The sequence below is a fragment of the Oncorhynchus nerka genome, linkage group LG1, assembly GCF_034236695.1.
Source record: "Oncorhynchus nerka isolate Pitt River linkage group LG1, Oner_Uvic_2.0, whole genome shotgun sequence".
Lineage (NCBI taxonomy): Eukaryota > Metazoa > Chordata > Actinopteri > Salmoniformes > Salmonidae > Oncorhynchus > Oncorhynchus nerka.
The window spans coordinates 43709253-43736620 of record NC_088396.1 but is presented as its reverse complement, the minus strand read 5'-3'; the positions used below and the strand labels follow the sequence as shown (position 1 = coordinate 43736620).

The 27368-nt window shown below is 41.2% G+C and overlaps 2 protein-coding genes across 2 annotated transcripts in view; one reads left to right on the top strand and one right to left on the bottom strand.

Moving 5' to 3' along the window:
* Window positions 1-3755: 3755 nt before the first annotated feature.
* Window positions 3756-11514, bottom strand: nmi (N-myc (and STAT) interactor). Its single transcript, XM_029661262.2, is given in 11 exon segments — window positions 3756-5409; window positions 7408-7511; window positions 7651-7837; window positions 8157-8263; window positions 10292-10451; window positions 10561-10677; window positions 10843-10889; window positions 10892-11000; window positions 11083-11148; window positions 11239-11283; window positions 11405-11514. Coding segments are annotated over 10 exon segments (1143 nt in total). The 5' UTR covers window positions 11281-11283; window positions 11405-11514; the 3' UTR covers window positions 3756-5205.
* Window positions 11515-11538: 24 nt separating this feature from the next.
* The window catches only part of LOC115130274 (protein mono-ADP-ribosyltransferase PARP14-like), a 34594-nt gene continuing 18764 nt past the window's right edge, over window positions 11539-27368 (top strand). Inside the window, exons 1-9 of the mRNA XM_029661242.2 lie at window positions 11539-11864; window positions 13222-13418; window positions 13533-13554; window positions 13818-13985; window positions 14513-14752; window positions 15426-15668; window positions 22075-24146; window positions 24365-24482; window positions 24603-24707. Of these exons, the coding sequence (XP_029517102.2) occupies window positions 11693-11864; window positions 13222-13418; window positions 13533-13554; window positions 13818-13985; window positions 14513-14752; window positions 15426-15668; window positions 22075-24146; window positions 24365-24482; window positions 24603-24707 (3337 nt within the window). The 5' untranslated portion in view covers window positions 11539-11692. The remainder of the gene's footprint in view (window positions 11865-13221; window positions 13419-13532; window positions 13555-13817; window positions 13986-14512; window positions 14753-15425; window positions 15669-22074; window positions 24147-24364; window positions 24483-24602; window positions 24708-27368) is intronic.

Sequence of the window (27368 nt, the reverse complement as noted above, 5' to 3'; positions counted from 1 at the left end):
TTCCTGTCCTCTGAGATATAACCTGGAGAGATTACATCCTTCCTATCTTCCAAGATATCACCTGGAGAGATTACATCCTTCCTATCCTCCAAGATATCACCTGGAGAGATTACATCCTTCCTATCCTCTGAGATATCACCTGGAGAGATTATATCCTTCCTGTCCTCCAAGATTTCACCTGGAGAGATTACATCCTTCCTGTCCTCCAAGATCTCACCTGGAGAGATTATATCCTCCCTGTCCTCCAAGATATCACCTAGGGAGATTTGGAAAAATGTGCCTACTGTGACATTAACTCACTAACACTGGCATGCAACATGAACCATACTGTATAGGACGCAGGGCTATAGCAACAAGCAGACACATTTCAACCAATTAGGAGCTGTAGGAGAGAAGAGGCAGGAGGGTTAGGGGAGGCAGGCGGAGGGGAGCCAGAGGGAGGCTACAAACTGTAACACCCGATAGTGTGATTTAACCCCACAAATATGTACCATTGCACTGGTAGTCACAGGTGTGGCTATGCAAAACGTTGGCTGATATTTTTCAACTGACCTGGTATTGGTGATACTATCTTCGTCTTCAATTCGTGGAAACAGGAGTCTCAAAATGTCTGTGCAGTTGCAGGGGCTCCGTTTTGAATTTAGAAAATACTTCATTAAAGTATATACACTACCGTTCAAAAGTTTTGGATCAGTTAGAAATGTCCTTGTTTAAAATGACATCAAATTGATCAGAAATACAGTGTAGACATTGTTAATGTTGTAAATGACTATTGTAGCTGGAAACGGCTGATTCTTAATGGAATATCTACATAGGCGTACAAATCAAATCAAATTGTATTTGTCACATACACATGGTTAGCAGATGTTAATGTGAGTGTAGCGAAATGCTTGTGCTTCTAGATCCGACAGTGTAGTAATATCTAACAAGTAATCTAACAATTCCCCAACGACTACCTAATACACACAAATCTAAAGGGGTGAATGAGAATATGTACATATAAGTATATGGATGAACGATGGCCGAGCGACATAGGCAAAGTGCAATATATGGTATAAAATACATTATATACATGTGATATGAATAATGTAAGATATGTAAACATTATTAAAGTGGCATTATTTAGAGTGCCTTGTATAAAGTGACTAGTGACCCATTTCTTAAAGTGGCCAGTGATTGGGTCTCAATGTAGGCAGCAGCCTCTCTGAGTTAATGATTGAGATCGAAGCTGTTTTTCAGTCTCTCCGTCCCAGCTTTGATGCACCTGTACTGACCTCGCCTTCTGGATGGTAGCGGGGTGAACAGGCAGTGGCTAGGGTGGTTGATGTCCTTGATGATCTTTTTGGCCTTCCTGTGACATCAGGTGCTGTATGTGTCATGGATGGCAGGTAGTTTGCCCCCGGTGATGCGTTGTGCAGACCGCACAAACCTCTGGAGAGCCTTGTGGTTGAGGGAGGTGCAGTTGCCATACCAGGCGGTGATACAGCCCGACAGGATGCTCTCGATTGTGCATCTGTAAAGGTTTGTCAGGGTTTTGGGTGACAAGCCAAATTTCTTCAGCCTCCTGAGGTTGAAGAGGCGCTGGTGTGCCTTCTTCACCACACTATCTGTGTGGGTGGACCATTTCAGTTTGTCTGTGATCTGTACGCTGAGGAATTTAAAACGTTCCACCTTCTCCACTGCTGTCTCGTCGATGTGGATAGGGGGGTGCTTCCTCTGCTGTTTCCTGAAGTCCACGATCATCTCCTTTGTTTTGTTGATATTGAGCAAGAGGTTGTTTTCCTGACACCACACTCTGAGTGCCCTTACCTCCTCCCTGTAGGCTGTCATCGTTGTTGGTAATCAAGCCCACTACTGTTGTGTCATCTGCAAACTTGATGATTGAGTTGGAGGCGTGCATGGCCACACAGTTGTGGGTGAACAGGGAGTACAGGAGGGGGCAGAGCACGCACCCTTGTGGGGCCCCAGTGTTGAGGGTCAGCAAAGTAGAGATGTTGTTTCCTACCTTCACCACCTAGGGGCGGCCTTTCAGGAAGTCCAGGACCCAATTGCACAGTGCGGAGTTGAGGCAGGCCCTACAGCTTGATGAGCTTAGAGGGTACTATGGTGCTGAATGCTGAGCTGTAGTCAATGAACAGCATTCTTACATAGGTATTCCTTTTGTCCAGATTGGATAGGGCAGTGTGTAGTGTGATGGCGATTGCATAGTCTGTGGACCTGTTGGGGCGGTATGCAAACTGAAGTGGGTGGTCGGTAAGGTGGAGTTGATATGATCCTTGACTAGTCTCTCAAAGCATTTCACAATGACAGAAGTGAGTGCTACGGGGCGGAAGTAATCTAGTTCAGTTATCTTTGCCTTCTTGGGTACAGGAACAATGGTAGCCATCTTGAAGCATGTGGGGACAAGATACTGGGATTGGGAGTGATTGAATATGTCCGGAAACACACCAGCAAGCTGGTCTGCACATGCCCTGAGGACGAGGCTAGGGATGCCGTTTGGGCCAGCAGCCTTGCAAGGGTTAACACGTTTAAATGTCTTACTCACGTCAACCAAGGAGAAGGAGAGGGGAGGGCACAGTCGTTGTTAGCGGGACACGACAGTGGCACTGTATTATCCTTAAAGTGGGCAAAGAATGTGTTTAGTTTGTCTGGAAGTGTGACAAGTACATTAGAGTGTCTAGTTTGAGAAATAGATTCCTCACATGTCCTCAAATTGCAGCTTCATTAAATAGGACCCGCAAAACACCAGTCTCAATGTCAACAGTGAAGAGGTGACTCCGGGATGCTGGCCTACAAGGCAAAGTTGCAAAGAAAAAGCCATACCTCAGACTGGCCAATAAAAATAAAAGATTAAGATGGGCAAAAGAACACAGACACTGGACAGAGGAACTCTGCCTAGAAGGCCAGCATCCCGGAGTCGCCAGTTGAGGACTTGTGAGGCATCTATTTCTCAGACTAGACACTTTAATGTACTTGTCCTCTTGCTCAGTTGTATACCGGAGCCTACAACTCCTCTTTCTATTCTGGTTAGAGCCAGTTTGCTCTCTTCTGTGAAGGGAGTAGTCCACAGCGTTGTACAAGATCTTCAGTTTCTTGGCAATTTCTCACATGGAATAGCCTTCATTTCTCAGAACAAGAATAGACTGACTAGTTTCAGAAGAAAGTCCTTTGTTTATCCATTTTAAGGCTGTAATCGAACCCACAAATGCTGATGCTCCAGATACTCAACAAGTCTAAAGAAGGACAGTTTTATTGCTTCTTTAATCAGGTCAACAGTTTTCCACTGTGCTAACATAATTGTTTTCTAATGATCAATTAGCCTTTTAAAATTATAGACTTGGATTAGCTAACACAATGTGCCATTAGAACACAGGAGTGATGGTTGGTGATAATGGGCCTCTGTACGTCTATGTAGATATTCCATAAACAATCTGCTGTTTCCAGCTATAATAGCAATTTACAACATTAACAATGTCTACACTGTATTTCTGATCAATTTGATGTTATTTTAAATGGACAAAAATGTAGCTTTTCTTTCAAAAACAAGGACATTTCTAAGTGACCTGTGCTTTGCATTGCATTTCCAACCAATTGATCAGCATTATGGGGTGTTTGTAGCCCCTCTACACTGACGTAGCAAATAGCTTAATTACCTGATTACCATTCAAGTAAAGTTTAGGATGCGTAAACCAAATTGCTAAGTGTGTTGGAGTACTTGATTAAGTTGGGAATAATGATAAAACACTGCCATCTAGTGGCCTTCAGCAGTCTTTATTTACAGTTGAGTTGTACACTGAACAAAAATATCAACACAACATGGAAAGTGCTCGTCTCATGTTTCATGAGCTGAAATAAAAGATCCCAAAAATTGTCCATAAGCACAAAAATACTATTTTGCACAAATTTGTTTACATCCGTGTTAGTGAGCATTTCTCATTTGCCAAGATAATCCATCCATCTGACAGGAGTGGCATACCAAGAAGCTGATTAAACAGCATGATCATTACACGTGCAATAAAAGGCTACTCTAAAATGTGCAGTTTTGTCACACAACATAATGCCACAGATGTCTCAGGTTTTGAGGGAGCGTGCAATTGGAATGCTGACTGCAGGCATGTCCACCAGAGTTGTTGTCAAAGAATTGAAAGCTAATTTATATATCATAAGCAGCCTCCAATGTCGTTTTAGAGAATTCGGCAGTGCGTCCAACCGGACTCGCAACCGCAGACCACGTGTAACCACATCAGCCCAGGACCTCCCACATCCGGCTTCTTCACCTGCAGGATTGTCTGAGACCAGACAGCTGATGAAACTGAGGACTATTTATGTCTGTAATAAAGCCCTTTTGTGGAGAAAAATGCATTTTGATTGGCTGGGCCTAGCTCCACAGTGGGCCCACCAATGGCTGCACCCCTGACCGGTCATGTGAAATCCATAGATTAGTGCACAATGAATGTATTTCAATTGACTGATTTCCTTATATGCACTGTTAACTCAGTCAAATCTTTGAAATTGTTGCATGTTGCGTTGATATTTTTGCTCAGCACAGATTATGTCACCTGCGCTGTTATCAATATTTTAATGGTGCGTATTCAGGCCTATATTTAAGGACTGTAGTCAGAAAGCATACAGGAGTTCAATAAAACAATACAATGTGATATGCATTAAATGCATTTTATGGGGTGAAATTAAGTAGGTGGGTTACTCATATACCACGATCAATGGGATTATCCATACAGTAAATTCCTGATTCATGTCATGATGACCGATTTAAAAACCCATGATTTGAAGTTTGAGCAAAAAACACCATATCACAAAGATGCCTGACACAGAGAAATAGACATAGTATCTCTAGATGAAAACAACTACTGTGCATTTTCATTTGTCCCCTTCTAATAGAGTTTGACTATATAACTATAAAGATCCTTCTAATCAAGATTATTCTAAACTTAAGGCACTGCACAAGGCATTATCATGCACGTTTTAAGGCCTTGTTAAACTTTGTCAGTATACAAAGTTGACATGACTAATTTCCCAAGACTTACAGATCAGTTTTGGTATAATATAGTGCTGCATGTCAGTGGGGTATAGATTATGGTAAATGCGGATAAATACATCATCACTAAGGTTCATTCATGTGGTACCAACTAAGTACTGAGAAACATGAGCATAGATGTATCGTAAGAGGATGGCCGTTTGTTAATGTTAAGCCTCCATCTCAGCCATGTCCTCAGTGAAGAAGGCCTTGACCTCGTTGCCCCCGGAGACATACTTGATGCACTCCACCTCCCCTCCATAGTTACTGGGCTTCTGGAAGTGAATCTCCAGGTGATCCTGCAGGTCCTCCTCATCCTGGAAGTCTGTAATCCCGCACAGGAGGATGGTGCGCGTCGGAGTGCCGCAGAACGTCTGCAACAAAGGTTCAAGTAAAACACTCTCAGTTGATATGCATGTGTCAGTCAACTCTACACATCTGAAACAAGACAGCAGAAAAAGTAAAGAAACATCCTGTTCATTTGTGAACACATATGTTAGCAGTCTGTCACAAGAGTACCACACAGGCACATGTCAAAGTTCTGCTCCAGTAGAGACTAGAGCTGGGTGATATGGATGTAAATAGAACGATATGTTTATAACAATGAACTACAGTTTGTGTTTAATTATCCTTTAAAAACTCAGCAAAAAAGAAACGTCCCTTTTTCAGGACCCTGTCTTTCAAAGATAATTCATACAAATCCAAATAACTTCACAGATCTTCATTGTAAAGGGTTTAAACGCTGTTTCCCATGCTTGTTCAATGAACCATAAACAATTAATGAACTTGCACCTGTGGAACGTTCGTTAAGACACTAACAGCTTACAGACAGTAGGCAATTAAGGTCACAGTTATGAAAACTTAGGACACTGAAAAACACCAAAAGAAGATCCCCAGGGTCCCTGCTCATCTGTGTGAACCTGCCTTAAGCATGCTGCAAGGAGGCATGAGGACTGCAGAAGTGGCCAGGGCAATGAATTGCAATGCCCGTACTGTGAGACACCTAAGAAAGCGCTACAGGGAGACAGGACGGACAGCTGATCATCCTCGTAGTGGCAGACCACGTGTAACAACACCTGCACAGGATCGGTACATCCGAACATCACACCTGAGGAACAGGTACAGGATGGCAACAACAACTGCCCGAGTTACACCAGGAACGCACAATCCCTCCATCAGTGCTCAGACTGTCTGCAATAGGCTGAGAGAAGCTGGACTGAGGGCTTGTAGGCCTGTTGTAAGGCAGGTCCTCACCAGACATCACCGGCAACGACGTCGCCTATGGGCACCAACCCACTGTCGCTGGACCAGACAGGACTGGCTAAAAGTGCTCTTCTCTGACGAGTCACGTTTTTTTCACACCAGGGATGATGGTCGGATTTGCATTTATCGTTGAAGGAATGAGCGTTACACTGAGGCCTGTACTCTGGAGCGGGATCGATTTGGAGGTGGAGGGTCAATCATGGTCTGGGGCGGTGTGTCACAGCATCATCGGACTGAGCTTGCTGTCATTGCAGGCAATCTCAATGCTGTGTTACAGGGAAGACATCCTCCTCCCTCATGTGGTACCCTTCCTGCAGGCTCATCCTGACATGATGCTCCAGCATGACAATGCCACCAGCCATACTGCTTGTTCTGTGCATGACTTCCTGCAAGACAGGAATGTCAGTGTTCTAAGAGCCCGGATCTCAAGCCCATTGAGCACGTCTGGGACCTGTTGGATCAGAGGGTGAGGGCTAGGGCCATTCCCCCAAGAAATGTCCGGGAACTTGGAGGTGCCTTGGTGGAAGAGTGGGGTAACATCTCACAATAAGAACTGGCAAATCTGGTGCAGTCCATGAGGAGGAGATGAACTGCAGTAAATAATGCAGCTGTTGGCTACACTCTTTGTTCAGGGACACATTATTCCATTTCTGTTAGTCACAGGTCTGTAGAACTTGTTCAGTTTATGTCTCAGTTATTGAATCTTGTTATGTTCATACAAATATTTACACATGTTAAGTTTGCTGAAAATAAACAGTTGACAGTGAGAGGACGTTTCTTTTCTTGCTGAGTTTACTACTACTACTAGTTTGTCCCATTTAACAATCACCCATATTAGAAAACGTATTGCATTTCAAACTTCACATCTCTCTAGTATAGGCTAGAGAAATGTGTTGATCATTTTGGTTTATCGTCCCAGCTCTAGTAGAAACTAAATAACCTAATACAGCAAGCTGTGGCTCCTGACTTGGAAAACACAAAATACTTGAAACAGTCACGGCAAAGTCCAGATACCTTTGATCCGATTGGGAAGTCACAACAGGGCAATGCTTAGGAACTGTATGTAAACAAATGACAGAGAAAAAGATGAGCGACTGTTTTAATCTCACCTGAAACTTCTTCAGCTTGTAGTTGTAAACAAGGTCAACTTTCACATTCACCTCACGGTCCATATCCACGATGTACTTCCTTTTCAGGGCCAGCCTCTCTGCAACTAGAAAAGTAGACAAGTATTTAAAATATGAACTCTTCTATGATTAAACATATTGAATACGGCACTTTCCAATAAAACAAATCATGTTCTGACACACACACACACACACACACACACACACACAATAGATGTACTGTACCTCCAGAGTTGAGGAAGGTGATTTGTCCTTTCCCAGTGTGCTTGTCATAGTCCACCCTCTGCACCTCTCCTCCCCCTCGACTGGGCTTGGAGAAGCTGATCTCCAGACGGTCTCTCATTCGTTCCTCTGACAGGGTAAACGGGACATTGGAGAAGCTGAGTGTCTTTGTGGAGACATCAAGGTGTACCTGCACAGCAACAGCCACATAACTTGGTTACAGGTGTGTCACCTGGGCAATAGCACAGCAGTGAATCATCAACAATATCAACAAGTCATTATAGACACCATTGTATCAATTGAATGGTATAGTTTTCTTGAAAGAATCCCTAATTCCTTACTCAAAGTTGATTGGAACACACCTTTACACTCTGCAGTAAATAAGATGACTCTATTCTAGAAAACAGACTCCATAGTAAACTAAATCATTATCGGCTGGAGGCGGTTATCTTTAATGTCTTCAAAGTACTTCATTTAACTTGACACATTCATTGTGTGAAATGGTGTACCTCAAACTTGACAAAGGGGTCCAGTGTAAGGCTTTTGGGCTTCACATGCACCTTGTCTTTATCACAGGACACAGTACACTTGGCCATCTTCAGGATCTGGGCAGCCACTGAGAGAGAGGGAAGGATAATCCCAATATAACACATTCAACATAATGCCTCACGTTCAACATAATGCCTCAGGATGGAAGTTGGTGGTTGAAGATATCCCTCACATGGAACATAATGCTCACATGGAACATGTTTGGCCTGTCACATGGAACATACCCCTCCTGTCTCAGCCTCCAGTATTTATTCATTAGTTTAATGCGGGGCTAGGGTCATTCAACATAATGCCTGTCCACATTCAACATAATGCCTCACATTCAACATAATGCCTCACATGGAACATAATGCCTCACATGGAACATAATGCCTCACATTCAACATCCAATGCCATGCTGCATTCAACATAATGCCTCCCATGGAACTTGTCCCAACTACCTGACATGATGAACATAATGTCCCCAGTCCACCTGGAACATAATGCCTCCAGTTTCAACATAATGCCTACATTATTCAACCATAATGCCTGAACATGGAACATAATGCCTCTGTTATAACATGGAAGCCATAATGCCACCCCACATGGAACATAATGCCTCACATGGAACATAATGCCCCTACCTGACATGGAACATAATGCCTCACATGGCCTTATTATTATTCACATTTATGAACATTTGAACATCTGTCATGTCATAATGCCTCACATGGAACATAATGCCTCACATGGAACATAATGCCTCATTTATGGAACATACATGCATGTTCTCATATGGAAGCCAGAAGAATGCCACCCCTCAGCCGTTTCAACATAATGCCTCAGGGAGTTTTTCAACATAATGCCTGTTTGGGGTTTCACATGGAACATAACTTTGAGCCTCACATGGAACATAATAAATAAATGATTTGAATTTGATAATGCCTCACATTCAATTCATAATGCCTCAAACATGGAACATAATGCTTTATCACATGGAACATACACTTGGCCATCTTCAGGATCTGGGCAGCCACTCAACATAATGCCTCACATGGAACATAATGCCTCACGTTCAACATAATGCCTCACATTCAACATAATGCCTCACATGGAACATAATGCCTCACATGGAACATAATGCCTCACATTCAACATAATGCCTCACATTCAACATAATGCCTCACATTCAACATAATGCCTCACATGGAACATAATGCCTGGAACATAATGCCTCATGGAACATAATGCCTCACGTTCAACATAATGCCTCACGTTCAACATAATGCCTCACATTCAACATAATGCCTCACATGGAACATAATGCCTCACATGGAATATAATGCCTCACATGGAACATAATGCCTCACATTCAACATAATGCCTCACATGGAACATAATGCCTCACATGGAACATAATGCCTCACATTCAACATAATGCCTCACATTCAACATAATGCCTCACATTCAACATAATGCCTCACATGGAACATAATGCCTCACGTTCAACATAATGCCTCACGTTCAACATAATGCCTCATATGGAACATAATGCCTCATATGGAACATAATGCCTCACATGGAACATAATGCCTCACATGGAACATAATGCCTCACATTCAACATAATGCCTCACATGGAACATAATGCCTCACGGTCAACATAATGCCTCACATTCAACATAATGCCTCACATTCAACATAATGCCTCACATTCAACATAATGCCTCACATTCAACATAATGCCTCACATTCAACATAATGCCTCACATTCAACATAATGCCTCACATGGAACATAATGCCTCACATTCAACATAATGCCTCACATGGAACATAATGCCTCACATGGAACATAATGCCTCACATGGAACATAATGCCTCACATTCAACATAATGCCTCACATTCAACATAATGCCTCACATGGAACATAATGCCTCACATGGAACATAATGCCTCACATGGAACATAATGCCTCACATGGAACATAATGCCTCAATTTCAACATAATGCCTCAATTTCAACATAATGCCTCACATGGAACATAATGATGAGTTATGTAGATTAATGTGCACTGTCTTTATGAAGCCACAAAGATGGACGTCCTGTTTCCTGTACCTTTCTCCTCCTCAAAAGTGATGAGAGCCTGCCCCCCCTTCAGGAGCACTGATGGTCTCTGGGCAATGGTGAACACCCCCTTGATGTGTTGACCGCTGTCATCGCTGTCCTCCTCCTTACGGGTGAACTTCACCTTCTTTTCAGGGATCTGGACATAGATCTGGAACCAGCAGTAGAGTGTGAGTGTTGTCCATGCCAGAATTGCTTTCTTTTTAGTCCTCTCAAAATATTTGAAATTCATATTTAACATCTGTTGTTACATTACCTACCTTAAACCTCTGCTGAAGTGTAGCAGACTCGCTCTTCTTAGCCTGTAGCTTAGCCTGGCTTTTCTTCAGTTTCTCCATCAGATCTTTGTTACCCTTCTCGAGCATCGAGATATCATTCTGTGTAACAATACCATGCAAGTGGTTACATTTGAAAAACATATTTGATTCATCCACCACAGCCTCAATATCTATCCGAGTGACTATACAGATAAAACTACAGTAGTAAATGTAATATAAATATCCATTGAGTGAATGTTATTTTAAAAAGCGCCACGGGCGTACCTGTATCCCTTTCACAGTTTTAGAGAACTCCTCCTGACGTTGCTCCCCTGTCGTTGAAGGACCATCACATTTTTTGAAGCCTCTTTCTTTGAATCTTCTGCGCTCAGTTTTGCCAACTGCAGCCTAGATTTTTCGTCCTCTGCCTTCTCAAGTTGTTTCTGCATAATAATAGGAAATAAATATTTATGTAAAAAACATTCATCTGACAGATAAATAGCTAAACTCTGCAAATAGGCCTACCGTCAATTTATCCAGCTCTTCCTTGGCTACAGACAGTTTCTGTTCTTCATCATCGATGTTATCCATCTATTTATAAAAAGATATGTCATGTATTTCGAAAAAAAATAATAGTCAAAGGAAATTATCGTCCAATTGGCCTACATGATTTTACGCTACCTTTCCATTCACAAGCGGCTTGACGGCGTCAGAGTCACTCATTATCTGCGTAAAAGTCTAACAATTATTATTGCGATCATGCTACTTTTTATATGACAGATTAATTCAAGGTCAGTTGCAAGTAGACATATTAATTCGTGGTCAGTTGCAAGTAATGTTAACTTACCGAATCGGCCTGAGAAAATACGGACTGATACTGTTTCCAACAGTCAAATATCACGACGAATTGATTACCTTTTGTAACCTACTCGAGTTCCTCGAAGTCACGTGGGGACGAAATCAAAAGTGAAAGTTGCTGCAGAGAGCAACGCAATGTAATAGCAAGTGATTTTCCATAATAACCGGAAACAAAATATGTGTTATACAACAGGAAATCGAAGTTGCTGAAAGAATTGACACTTACAAATATGCCGCTTCAATCGAAGTAGGACAGGAAGACAACTGTCTGAACATAATGACTGAAAAAACGCTGGTATTGGAGGGTCTGCCAGACGACATAGACAAAATCAGACCCAAGTTGGATTTGCACTTCAAAAACAAAAGAAAGTCTGGAGGAGAGACATTACAAATTCAATATTATCCTGGGGACAAGAGGAAGGCTTTGCTTGTTTACCATGAAGATGCAGGTAATTATTTCAATTAGTCTTAATACAAAATATTTTGGCCTATGAATAGACACATCCATGAAGGTATATTTAAGCAATAAGGCTCGAGGAGGTGGGGTAAATGTCCAATATACCACGGCTAAGGGCTGCTCTTAAATACGACGCAACGCGCTGTGCTGTGGTATATTGGCCATATATCACAAACCTCCGAGGTGCCTTATTGCTATTATAAATTGGTTACCAACTTAATAAGAGCAGTAAAAAATGTATGTTTTGTCATATCCGTGGTATATGGTCTGATATACCACGGCTTTCAGCCAATCAGCATGCAGTGCTCGAACCACCCAGTTTATAATTAAGTACAAAGGTAAAATGATGAATTCTTTAAATGTCCTTATATTAGGAAAACCAGATGCACCATTTTCTTATTTTTAAAATGTAGGGATAGATAGGGGCACGCTCCAACACTCAGACATAATTTACACACGAAGCACGTGTTTAGTGAGTTCGTCAGATCAGAGGCAGTAGGGATGACCAGGGTTGTTCTCTTGATAAGTGTGTGAATTGGATCATTTTTCTGTCATGCTAAGCATTCATAATGTAACGAGTACTTTTGGGTGTCAGGCAAAATGTATGGGGTAAAAAGTACATTATTTTCATTAGGAATGTAGTGAAGTAAAAGTTGTCAAAAATATAAATAGTAAAGGAAAATACAGATACCTCAAAAAAACAACTTAAGTAGTACCTTAAAGTATTTTTACTTAAGTTCTTTACACCACTGTATGAGACCATATACCAGGGGTATGACAAAACAAATATTTTTATGTTCCAATTATGTTTGTAACCAGTTTATAAAAACAATAAGGCATGTCCGGGGTCCGTGGTATATGGTCAATATACCCCGGCTAAGGGCTGTATCCAAGCACTCCGAGTTGTGTCGTGCTTAAGAACAGCCCTTGCATGGTATTTAAGTGATAATGCCTGAGAAGCCGGTGTTTGGAGGATATATTGGCACAGGTGTTGTTAGGCCCGAGACGAAATCGAGGGCTGGCAAACCGTGCCAATATATTCTCCAAACACCATTTTCGAGGACAGTATCACTTTTACACAACGGGTTACCAACATATTGAAATAATGATTGACTTATTTAAATTAAAAACTTTATTTGGATGAATTTATTCATACTATTTCTTCCTTCCACAAGATATAGTCCCGACACAAATCTAGGGTTACTACCCAAGCCGGCTGGTTGTTTGTTCTATCGGTTCGGTTGCCATAGACGTGACCCAGTTAAAAAATTAAAAATCATTAAAAATCCCTACAATGTGATTTTCTGGATTTTTTTTCTCATTTTGTCTGTCTGTCAATTCCTCCTCAGCTCTGCAGAAAGTGTTGGATAGAAAATGCCATAAAATTGATTTCAAAATCCCTTTTGGGGTGGTTGAGCTTCGAGTGAAACTGAAGGAAGATGGCGGTGAAACAGAAGTGAAGAAAGTTAAACCACCAGTCTTCCCTCGCCCTACAAAAGACAAACTGACTTCTCTAGGAAAGTCTTCACCTAAAGTTGTAGAGAAGGTAATTATTTATGTGTTGCTTATATTGTATCAAGTTAGAGTTGGCAATATACAGCATTACAGCATTTAGACCTACTAATGTGTTTTCTCTCTGTCTTTGTCTGTGATGTATCAGCCAGTGTCCGAGAGTCTAGCGGGTAAGACTCATATTCATAAATATACTTAAAGTTGCACTATGCAGAATTCGCTCCGCAATTTCCTGGTTGCTAAAACTCTAATCGTTTTTCTAATTTCAGTTTATGTGACAAAATAAGCTAGCATAGTGTATAGAATATTTGTACCATCTAAACTGCTGTGGGGGAAAAAAAATCAAAAAGTTAAATATTGACACTTTAATAAGATATTAAATCAATGGGGAAATCACAGTAATGTTCATTCTGTGTGTCTGTTTATTATTCAGATTCAGTGACGGATAATGACATTAAATTACTACTTGTCAGAACAACCAAGGAATGTGAAAAGGAGGTCCTTAACTTGTATTTTGAGCAGTTTGCTTCAGAGGAAGGAGAGGTCAGCATTACAAGACATGGAAAGAATAGATGGGTCCTTAAACTGTCCTGTCAGTCAGGTAAGGAGTGTTTTCCCATAGACTCATCTAATTCAAATGTTCTTTCTTCAAATTAATATTATATTGTGGATTTACTGTATGTGGGAGTTGTTAACTTGTATTGCTTTCAGTGGACAGTTCAACTTTGTACCTGTCAGGATAAGCACTAATTAGATCAACTATGACACTTGTGTATCATTCAGAGGTTACTTTCCTTTGACTGTAAAATACGATTAGTCATCTCAGCTGGGAATAGGGCTCATAAGGAAATGATTCCTTCTTGGTCACTAGAACACAATGGCTGCTATTTGAAACAAGTATATGTTGATTTTTTTTCAGTGAGTCTTTGTATCTCAGATAATTTACATTGTTACATGTGATAACATTGACATTGTGACACTTTGACATGTGATGACATTGTGACGTGATCACATTGTGACGTGTCATCTACTTATATCATCAAGTGAACATTTACATGAGTGAATTTCTTGAGTCTGCTTGATCATTCATGCCCACCAATAAATACTGTTCCTACTACCTTCTGTCAGATGCAGAGAAAGTCCTTGCCAAGAAGGAGCATCAGTATGGCATTTCTGTGGAGATGTACAATGAGACAGCTGTTGAAGGGAAACTGGACAAAAGACGCTTCATCCTGACTGGGTTCAACGAGACCTGCAAGTGCGACATTGTCTCTCTATACATCGGCAGCTGCAGCCAAGGGGCTGAACATGTCTGGGAGACCCTTGACGATGGAGAAAGAGTAGTGGTCACCTTCAAACAGGACATTGGTAGGTCCACAGATACATCATAAATATGTATACACCATATCACTATTACACCATATCATTATTACATCATATCACTGTTACACCATAACACTATTACACCATATCACTATTACACCATATCACTATTACATCATATAATTATTACACCATATCACAATTACACCATATCACTATTACATCATATCACTATTACATCATATCACTGTTACACCATATCACTGTTACACCATATCACTATTACACCATATCACTATTACACCATATCACTATTACATCATATCATTATTACATCATATCACTGTTACACCATATCACTGTTACACCATATCACTATTACACCATATCACTATTACACCATATCACTATTACATCATATCATTATTACATCATATCACTATTACACCATATCACTATTACACCATATCACTATTACACCATATCACTATTACACCATATCATTATTACATCATATCACTGTTACACCATATCACTATTACCTCATATCACTATTACACCATATCACTATTACACCATATCACTATTACACCATATCACTATTACACCATATCACTATTACATCATATCACTATTACACCATTCAATTAAGTTGCATGACCAAACAGCGAAATACAACACTAATCTAACTATCAATCTAACTATCCATGTTCCGCAGACATCAAGTCCTTCCTTAGGAAATGCTTGTCAAAGAAGTTCCAGGGCATGGAGATTGGGGCTTGCCGTTTAGAGCTGACAGACTCTGTCCTTGTCCATGGGGACATGAGCCAATTCAAAGGAGAGGTGGAGGAGGCCCTGAATCTCTACTTCTCCAGTAGGAGGAGCAAAGGAGGGGCTATCAGGTCCCAGATTTGGGTTACAAATGGCAAGAGCATGGTCATCACCTTTGAAGACTGTCATGGTAGGGCCCTTTTCAATGACATTATGCTCTATAAATGATGTTGTGTGTAGGCCTACAGTTGTATCAATAGTTGTACATGCACATTGTATATTGTGCATTTCAAAGCGTAATGCCTTACCTCCGTGTGCTATCCTGGTATTTCCAAACAGTTACAATTGATGACCTTGGAAATACAATATAGTGTTCAAGTCCTCCTCCAGTCTCATTTTCACCTAATGTAAACACCTGATTTACTTAAAGGGCTCCTTTTTTTCTCAATTTCCGCCTGACTGACGTGCCCAGAGTAAACTGCCTGTTGCTTAGGCCCTGAAGCTAAGATATGCATACAATTGGTACCATTGGAAATAAAATACTTTGACGTTTGTAGAAATGTTAAAATAATATAGTAGACTATAACACAATAGATATAGTAGGAGGAAATCCAAAGAAAAACCAACCAGAATTTTTTTGTTGTTGAGAGCCCATGCTCTTACAATGGAAAGTATAGGGGCATACTGAATTCTAGCTCCCAGGATGCAATTCCTATGGCATCCACAGGGTGTCAGCCATCTATGTTCAAGGTTTCAGGCTTGTAACTTCCAAAACGAATAAGAAATATGAGTTTTAGTAGAGGGAAATTTGTGTTTGGGCCCGCGATGAAGACAAGACGCACCTGCTGTTGTTGAAACAAAGGTTAGCGGTATATTTTCGGATTCCTTTCTCTGCACGTTGAACAAGTGGATTACTCAGATCGATGACGCCAACTAAACACACTTTTTAGGATATAAAGAAGGATTTTATCTAACAAAACGACACCACATGTTATAGCTGGGACCCTTTGGATGACAATTCAGAGGAAGATTTTCAAAAAGTAAGTGAATATTTAATCGCTATTTTTGAATTTATGAAACCTGTGCCGGTGGAAAAATATTTTGATGTGGGGCTCCGTCCTCAATCAATCACATGGCATGTTTTAGCTGTAATAGCTACTGTAAATTGCACCGTGCAGTTAGATTAACAAGAATTTAAGCTTTCAACCGATATAAGACACTTGTATGCACCTAAATGTTTAATATCCATAATTTTTATGATTATTTATTTGAATTGCGTGCCCTCCAGTTTCACCGGAAGTTGTCCCGCTAGGTGGTCACAGTATGATATGAAATGGCACAAGTGAGGGAGGAGGACTTTCTTCTGTTCTTTATTGCTCCTATTTTATTTATTTTATTTAACCAGGAAGGGCTCATTGAGGTTAAAATCTCTTTTTCAAGAGCATCCTGGCCAAGATAGGCAGCACCGAGTCATTACAAAAAATTACACAGACAACATGAAAAACTACAAGTAATCTAGTAAAAATCATTGAATTCACAAGAGTATAACAAATTAAAATAAAAAAACAGCTACTACTACTATTGTTCCTCAAGCGAGGAGGGAGTCTGATGACATGACATCTGACCATCAGACCTACTCCTTGAAGATGGAAGTTGTCTTAAAAAAAACATAATTTTGCTCAAAACATATAGAATACCAGTCAAACGTTTGAACACACCTACTCTTTCCAGGGTTTTTCTTTATTTTTACTATTTTCTACAATGTAGAATAATAGTGAAGACGTCAGAGCTATGAAATAACACATACAGTTGATGTTGGAAGTTTACATACACCTTAGCCAAATACATTTAAACTCAGTTATTCACAATTCCTGATATTTAATGCAAGTAAAAATTCCCTGTCTTTGGTCAGTTAGGATCACCACTTTATTTTAGAATGTGAAATGTTAGAGTAATAGTACATACATTAATTTCAGCTTTTATTTCTTTCATCACATTCCCAGTGGGTCAGAAGTTTACATACTCAATTAGTATTTGGTAGCATTGCCTTTAAATTGTTTATCTTGTGTCAAACGTTTTGGTTTGCCTTCCACAAGCTTCCCACAATAAGTTGGGTGAATTTTGTCCCATTTCTCCTGACAGAGCTGGTGTAACTGAGTCAGGTTTTGTAGGCCTCCTTGCTCGCACACGCTTTTACAGTTATGCCCACACATTTTCTATATGATTGAGGTCAGGGCTTTGTGATGGCCACTGCCAACACCTTGACTTTGTTGTCCTTAAGCCATTTTGCCACAACTTTGAAAGTATGCTTGGGGTCATTGTCCATTTGGAAGACCCATTTGCGACCAAGCTTTAACTTCCTGACATGTTGCTTCAATATATCCACATCATTTTCCTACCTTATGTTAAATGCACCAGTCCCTCCTGCAGCAAAGCACCCTCACAACATGATGCTGCCACCCACGTGCTTCACGGTTGGGATAGTGTTCTTCAGCTTGCAAGCCTCCCCCTTTTTCCTCCAAACATAATGATGGTCATTATGGCCAAACAGTTCTATTTTTGTTTCATCAGACCAGAGGACATTTCTCCAAAAAGTACGATCTTTGTCCCCATGTGCAGTTGCAAACCATAGTCTGTTTTTTTAAATGGCGGTTTTGGAGCAGTGGCTTCTTCCTTGCTGAGCAGCCTTTCAGGTTATGTCAATATATGACTCATTTTACTGTGGATATAGATACTTTTGTACCTGTGTCCTCCAGCATCTTCACAAGGTCCTTTGCTGTTGTTCTGGGATTGATTTGCACTTTTCGCACCAAAGTACGTTCATCTCTAGGAGACAGAACGTGTCTCCTTCCTGAGCAGTATGATGGCTGCGTGGTCCCATGGTGTTGATACTTGCGTACTATTGTTTGAACAGATGAACGTGGTACCTTCAGGCGTTTGGAAATTGCTCCCAAGGATGAACCAGACTTGTGGAGGTGTATAAATTTTTTTCTGATGTCTTGGCTGATTTCTTTGGATTTTCCCATGATGTCAAGCAAGGAGGCACTGAGTTTGAAGGTAGGCCTTGAAATACATCCACAGGTACACCTCAAATTGACTCAAATTATGTCAATTAGCCTATCAGAAGTTTCTAAAGCCATGACATCCTTTTCTGGAATTTTCCAAGCTGTTAAAAGGCACAGTCAACTTAGTGTATGTAAACTTCTGACTTCAACTGTATGGAATCATGTAGTAACCAAAAAAGTGTTAAACATATATAAATATATTTTATAGTTTAGATTCTTCAAAGTAGCCACCCTTTGCCTTGATGACAGCTTTGCACTATCTTGGCATTCTCTCAACCAGCTTCATGAGGTAGTCACCTGGAATGCATTTCAATTAAGAGATGTGCCTTGTTAATTTGTGAAATTTCTTTCACTCTTAATGTGTTTGAGTTGTGTTGTGACAAGGTAAGGGTGGTATACAGAAGATAGCCCTATTTGGTAAAAGACCAAGTCCATATTATGGCATGTACAGCTCAAATAAGCAAAGACAAATGACAGTCCATCATTACTTTCAGACACGAAGGTCAGTCAATCTGCAGAATTTCAAGAACTTTGAAAGTTTCTTCAATTGCAGTCGCAAAAACCATCAAGCGCTACGATGAAACTGTCTCTCATGAGGACCGCCACAGGAAAGGAAGACCCAGAGTTACCTCTGCTGCAGATGAGAAGTTCATCAGAGTTACCGGCTTCAGAAATTGCAGCCCAAATAAATGCTTCAGAGTTCAAGTAACAGACACATCTAAACATCAATTGTTTAAAGAAGACTGCGTGAATCAGGCCTTCATGGTCGAATTGCTGCAAGGACACCAATCAGAAGAAGAGACTTGCTTGGGCCAAGAAACACAAGCAATGGACATTAGACCGGTGGAAATGTGTCCTTTGGTCTGAGGAGTCCAAATTTGGTTCCAACCGCTGTGTCATTGTGAAATGCAGAGTAGGTGAACGGATGATCTCAGCATGTGTTGTTTCCAAAGTGAAGCATGGAGGGGGTAGTTTGATGGTGTGGGGGGGGGGGGGGGGCTTTTCTGGTGACACATGATTTATTTTGAATTCAAGGCACACTTAACCAGCATGGCTACCACAGCATTCTGCAGCGATACGCCATCCCATCTGGTTTGCGCTTAGTGGGACTATCATTTGTTTTTCAACGAGACAATGACCTAACACGTCCAGGCTGTGTAAGGGCCATTTGACCAAGAAGTAGAGTGTTGTGCTACATGAGATGACCTGGCTTCCACAATCACCCGACCTCAACTGAATTGAGATGGTTTGAGATGAGTTGGACCGCAGAGTGAAGGAAAAGCAGCCAACAAGTTCTCAGTATATGTGTGAACTCCTTCAAGACTGTTGGAAAAGCATTCCAGGTTAGGCTGATTGAGAGAATGCCAAGAGTGTGCAAAGCTGTCATCAAGGCAAAGGGTGGCTACTGTCGTGTCTTTACTATCATTAAATTGAAGACAGTTTTATCAAAGATTCCCTGTAATTAGTTTAACACGATCAAAGTAATTAATCGTGTAACTGTAATTCACTAGGAAATAGGGGCACCAAGGAAAGTATTCAGATTACAAAGTTATAATTTCCCAATATAACCTTTCAGATATTTTCATATCTGATCAAAAATCTTCTGATTAATGATTTATTTATTTTACCTCACGTTAGTCTCATTCCAAACGTCGCAAATTGTTGGTTATCTGCACGAATCCAGTCTCCACTCTGAGTCATCCATAGGTCAATTGTCTTAAATCATTTATTTATTACTAACTAAGTAATTCACAGAAATGCATAAACAAACAGTAAATATGGTTACATGAAATGTTAGAATGTGCCCTAGTGGGCTAAACCGGCATGGCAGCTTGTTAGACAAAGGGGCAGTCGACTAAGAAGTCACTACAGAGTTAATAACTATAACAATTGAAATGCTAATCCTTACACATGAACGCTCACTCAGTCGGGAACAATTGCAATCAATATATATATTTACGCTCAGTGTGTCATCTTGATCGTTGGTGAAAAAGTCTTTATTTTGTAGGATTGTCCGTCTCTCTCCCTCTCTCTCTCGGTTGTGGTTAAAGGGGACTGTTCAGATTGACATTCATTATAGAATGGATGTTTCGGCTGTTGTCGTTCTTCGCGTTCAGTGATGCTGAATTCCTAGCTGCAGACTAGTAAAGACTTGTTCTCATTCTGTCGGTATCGATAGTCTAAGAGTTTAACCACGTGGTATGGTTGAAAGATTCAGCAAGGGTCTGCAACCTTTAGTCCCCCTCCTAATGGAGAAAAACATGGTCTACTGATAATTTCTCAAAGTGGGGTTTTATTCAGAATGGCAGAAGAGGGCTGTCTCAGGATGTCTGGCCCTAACTGGGCTCAGGGGCAGTCCTCTGAATTAGTTCATATCAAAAGGGAATTATATTTTGTTTCTTCATTTAACAGTCCACAATCATATTACACCATTATTCAAACGGTATCGTCCTCACTTATTCATCTTATACAACAATTAGATGTAAACCTCATATCTGAGGCTATTATATAAACAGCGTTATGGTAATGTGGCCACACCGTCTCTCTTGAGCTTCCCAAGTTGTGACAAACGGACCAGTTCGTAGCTGGATTCTTCACCGATCTTTTACACTTTCTCTGGAACATGAAATTTGTTCGTACCTCAAGTTCTGTGAGGTGGAAGGATTTCCTTTGTCTCCATGAAAAACTACTCCCTACAACTGTGTGTCCATGAGGCAGGGTCTTCCTTAGGAATTTACGACCTCACTCTGCCCACAGCAGTCTGTGTAAAGATTTTCCTCCTCCTCTTCTAAGGAGGAGTAGCGAGAAGGATCGGAGGACCAATGCGCAGCGTGGTAAGTGTCCATATCGTTTAATAAAACATAAACTGAACACTCAATGAATACAAAACAATAAACGTGAACAAAACCGAAACAGTACCGTGTGGCGAACAAACACATACACGGAAACAATCACCCACCGCACAACAGTAAAACCCAGGCTACCTAAGTATGATTCTCAATCAGAGACAACTAACGACACCTGCCTCTGATTGAGAACCATACTAGGCCGAACACAGAAAACCAACCTAGAAAGACAAAACATAGAATTCCCACCCAACTTACGTCCTGACCAACTAAAACAAACAAATAACACAAGAACTAGGGTCAGAACGTGACAGTCTGGTTGTAGAAACAGAGAGCGGGGGATGGTGCTCGCTGTACTCAAAGAGGGCAACATCATGACACTACTTTGAAGAGTATAAAATATTTGTTTAACACTTTTTTGGTTACTACATCATTCCATATGTGTTATTTCATAGTTTTGATATCTTGACTATAATTCTACAATGTAGAAAATAGTACAAATATTTTAAAAACCTTGAATAAGTAGGTTAGTCCAAACTTTTGACTGGCACTGTATAATGTTGCTTTAGAGTGTGTACTTTACTGTATTTCTACTTGGGAGATCACTTTTCAACAGGAGAAATGGATGATGTCTTTAAGTCAATTCAGTAGAAATTCATTCTCTCCCCTGTTCTCCTTGTTCCAGTTGCCCATCAGGTGGCAGAACACAAGCATCATTTTGGTGGGGTCGACCTCATAGCTCAGCTGTTCTACTCCAGCCTGCAGAAGGCTTTGACGGGACAAACAGCCCTCCTCCCAGACATCCCCACTGAAGTGACCCTTCCACTCAGTGTGGAACTCCTTGACTTCATTAACCATGACGAGACCCGCAAGCAGGAAATTACAACTGGACTCCTTAGGGTCCATGCTAGAGTTTCCTTCAACATCAGTACAGAACCCCCTCAGATGGAACTGAACATGACCATGGAGAATGAGTCTTTGGGCATGCTCAGATTGTTCCCTACATGGGAGAGGAAAGCCCGGAGACAGGCTCTGGCCTTGCTAAAGAAATATAAAGAGGTTCAGCTGCCCATAGAGGTGAAGGCCTGGGAAAGGATCGAGAGCGGTTGCCTTGGCCTCAAATCCCCTGGTGCTAGCATCTCTTACAGGAGCACCAGTGCTGAGATAGTGGTGGTGTGTGTGCAGAATGAGGCGAAGACCCTAGTGGAGAAGATTGAGCAAATGGTGAAAAATGCTAGTGATGAGCTCGAGAGGGAGAGGAACACGGTATTAAGAAAAATCCCACTGGACTCTAAGGAAAAGCTTGATTTCATTTGTGATCTCGTCTCTGGTAAACTAGTGGACGTAGGGTTTTCTAAAGATGAAGAAAGCTTTATCATCTGCCTAAAGGGTTTGGAGAACCAGGTGAGCACAGCAGAAGGTGCCGTGAAAGAGGCCCTGGGGAAAGTTGAAGCCAAACTCCTTGAGATATCAATGCCTCTGGTGGAGTTCCTAAAGTCTGTGGACCTGAAGAAGATTGAGAAGAACCACTTTGCCCAGAACAACATATCGTCTGTGTTCCTCCTTGGTAATGATTCCATCCAGATCCTGGCAGATAGAACTGACATCCAGAGAGCTGAAGACAAACTACACGAGGTCATCAAAGAGGAAGTCATCAAACTCACACCAGACCAAACCCACGTGACAAAGGGCGAACAATGGCTGCAGTTCTTTGCCGGACTCGACGGGGAGCTCAAATCCACCAAGAACAACCACAATGTCATCATCTCAGTTTCACAGGAGAAGATCGTTGTCTGTGGATTCTCCAATGTTGTAGCAGATGTGTCAGGGAAATTAAGGGGATACCTGGATAACAAGAAGCCAGAAACAGTGGACGTCCCTCTCAAATCAGTGCAGGAAGTACAGTATGTGGCCTCTTGTATGAAACTCTCAGAGGTCCCTGAAATTAAGGCCCTTGGCGTGACTATACTACCATGCAAAACACAAGGATCCCCTTGCCTGAAGATCACTGCAGCGAGGGATAAAATCAAAGAGGCCTTAGATGCAGTGAAACAGCAGGTCAGTACAATAACGACAGAGAAGTATACCTACTCCGAAGCCGGCAAGTCCAAAGTCCTGGAGAAGAACCGAGTTGCTCTGCAGGCTAAGGCCAAGGATTTAGGGTGTAAGCTCTACCTATCACCATTGATTACCCACTGCCAGAAATACAGCTACGACATAGAAGGGTGCATCACTTTAACCGTGGGTCAGGGTAACATCTCTCAACATGCGGCAGATGCTCTGATCTGCCCTCTGAGCAGCAGCCTGGCCTTCGATACTCAGATCGCCAAGCAATTCCTTCAGATGGGTGGGCCTGAGATCAGGAAGGTGTGTGACAAGTTCCTGAAGGAAAGGCAAACTCTACAGGCGGGATATGTGGTCTTGTCCAACCCAGGAACCCTTGGAACTAAACACCTCATCTATGCAGTCATTCCTGTATTGGGGGAGGCTTCCACACCTCTCAACATTGTCTATCTGCAGTCTGCTGTCAGGGACAGTTTATTGGAAGCAAAAAAAATGAAGTGTGTCTCCATAGGCATGCCAGTGATGGGGTATGGCACCTTTGGTTTTTCTGTCAAAGAAAGCTGTGTAGCAGTTATCAAGGGAATCCTAGATTTCATCAACGCTGATCAGAAACCCCCCCAACTGAGGAGCATATTTGTGATCGACTCCGATGCCAAGCTAGTGGGGGAGTTCCAATCAGCTATTGAAGGAAAGGTAATTCTGCTTCTCCACATAGCATTCCATGTTGATCTAGTTGGACAGGTTTTTTTTGTTTATAATGCCACCCGGCTCTACCTTAGATTTAACATACCAAGTCAAACCACGGTACATTCTTGTGTGTGATTGAAGAGGAAATGTACAGTGGCATTTGTAAATGTGGTCAAGTATTCCTGTTGAAAGTGAAACCTCTTTTGTCCTGCTTAATTTAACAGGGTTATCGTCGTCAACAAAAAAACAGCAAACCAGCAAAAGGCACAACTCCAACTTCTCCCCCTGCAGCCAACGCCTCACATAACACACCTCCACCACCACCCCTAGCGGCTAAACCAGGTTCAGACATCAACGGTTATTTCCTTCAACCATACATTTTTGTGTTAACATAAAGATAAATACTGCAGGAAACCTATAGCATGCCGTGTCCTCACTCAGACTTCTCTCCTCTATTAACAGTGATTATAGGTGGCGTGTCAGTGATCCTGAAGAAGGGTGACATCACCAAAGAGACAGTGGATGTCATAGTGAATTCTAACAACCAAAATCTGGATCTGAACTCTGGTAAGTGTCAGTTTCAATGTTTACAATTAGGCAAATTAACTCAATTTAGACTTTTAGGTTTTAGTTCAGGTTAGTCACAAGTCTTTAGAGGGTTGCTGAACTTACTGATTTAGCCTCGGTTTCAATCTTCCTCATTAGGAAACGCACCTGAGAAAGAGATTTGGGTCTTGGAGCCTTACTTTGATGTGGGTGTCTCTTGTATGTGTTCACACATGGGAAGAGTTTCTACATTCACTCTGACAAAAACAGTACACAGTTACAATCAATCACCCTTCTAGATAACTTAAAACCAGGTCTTGTGTCTGGAAGTAGCCTAGGTTAGCTAGCAAACTTCTTTCACCAATTAGCTTCAGCCAGCCGGTGCACGACTTTGGCAAAGTTGGTTTGACTTTGGATAGCCTATCTGTGGGGCTAGTCAATATATTACACAATATAAATGGGAGTATACTTTCATGTTACACACACCTTTTTAGTTTTCTCATTAAATTATTTCAATATTTGTATATTAATTTCTACAAATAGTTGTTAGTTTGAGGTTTTAATGTCATTGCATTTTGGACCTATTGAAATGTACAAATATTGTCCAATGTACAGTTGAAGTCGGAAGTTTACATACACTTAGGTCATTAAAACTAGTTTTGCAACCACCACAAATGTCTTGTTAATTAACAAACTATAGTTTTGGCAAGTTGGTTAGGACATCTACGGTGTGCATGACACAAGTAAAAATTCCCAACTATTGTTTACAGACAGATTATTTCACTTGTAATTCACTGTATCACAATTGCATTGGGTCAGAAGTTTACATACACTAAGTTGACTGTGCCTTTAAACAGCTTGGAAAATTCCAGAAAATGATGTAATGGCTTTAGAATCTTCTGATAGGCTAATTGACATAATTTGAGTCAATTGGAGGTGTACCTGTGGATGTATTTCAAGGCCTACCTTCAAACTCAGTGCCTCTTTGCTTGACATCATGGGAAAATTAAAAGAAATCAGACAAGACCTCAGGAAAAAAATGGTAGGCCTCCACAAGTCTGGTTCATCCTTGGGAGCAATTTCCAAACGCCTGAAGGTACCATGTTCACCTGTACAAACAATAGTACTCAAGTATAAACACCATGGGACCACGCAGCCGTCATACCGCTCAGGAAGGAGACTTGTTGTGTCTCCTGGAGATGAACGTAGTTTGGTGCGAAAAGTGCAAATCAATCCCACAACAACAGCAAAGGACCTTGTGAAGATGCTGGAGGAAACAGGTACAAAAGTATCTATATCTACAGTAAAACGAGTCCTATATCGACATAACCTGAAAAGCTGCTCAGCAAGGTAGAAGCCACTGCTCCAAAACCGCCATAAAGGCCAGACTACGATTTGCAACTGCACATGGGGACAAAGAACTTACTTTTTGGAGAAATGTCCTCTGGTCTGATGAGACAAAAATATAACTGTTTGGCCATAATGACCATCGTTATGTTTGGAGGAAAAAGGGGGAGGCTTGCAAGCCGAAGAACACCATCCCAACCATGAAGCACGGGGGTAGCAGCATCATGTTGTGGGGGTGATTTGCTGCAGGAGGGACTGGTGCACTTCACAAAATAGATGGCATCATGAGGTAGGACAATTATGTGGATATATTGAAGCAACATCTCAAGACAGTCAGGAAGTTAAAGCTTGGTCGCAAATGGGTCTTCCAAATGGACAATCACCCCAAGCATACTTCCAAAGTTGTGGCAAAATGGCTTAAGGACAACAAGTCAAGGTATTGGTGTGGCCACCACAACGCCCTGACCTCAATCCCATAGAAAATGTGTGGGCAGGACTGAAAAAGTGTGTGTGAGCAAGGAGGCCTACAAAACGTGACTCAGTTACACCAGCTCTGTCAGGAGAAATGGGCCAAAATCCACCCAATTTATTGTGGGAAGCTTGTGGAAGGCTACCCGAAACGTTTGACCCAAGTTAAACAATTTAAAGGCAATGCTACCAAATACTAATTCAGTGTATGTAAACTTCTGACCCACTAGGAATATGATGAAAGAAATACAAGTTCAAATAAATAATTCTCTCTACTATTATTCTGACATTTCACATTCTTAAAATAAAGTGGTGATCCTAACTGACCTAAGACAGGGAATTTTTACTAGGATTAAATTGTCAGGAATTGTAAAAAACTGAGTTTAAATGTATTTGGCTAAGGTGTATGTAAACTTCTGACTTCAACTGTACACTGAGTAATTTACTGATGGTCCCTAACTAGCCCCGTAGGAATATCCAAAATGAAACCAATTTGTCCATGGTCAGTGTGCTGGGCATTATGATCAGTCGTGTTCAACTGCCACTCCGAATTGGTGATTACTTGTGTGCTGCCGGCTGTGGGCATGTGGGCAGGATTGAAATAATCCCAATCCAAGGAAAACCGTTACGTACCCTTCATTCCGTGACATACCCTTTTTTTCCCTAATAACATCTAGGGCCGGGATGATACCAGTATCGCAATACTCATTAGGATCGTGGCAAAGAAACAAAACACGAAGCAAATTTTACTTTGTTAGGAAAACAGCCCTGATGTTTCAAACAAACAAACATTATGATGTCATCCAGTGTCACATGTATTTATTTTCCAAGCTAAAGCACACAACATTTTAAATAGGGCAGGTTTTT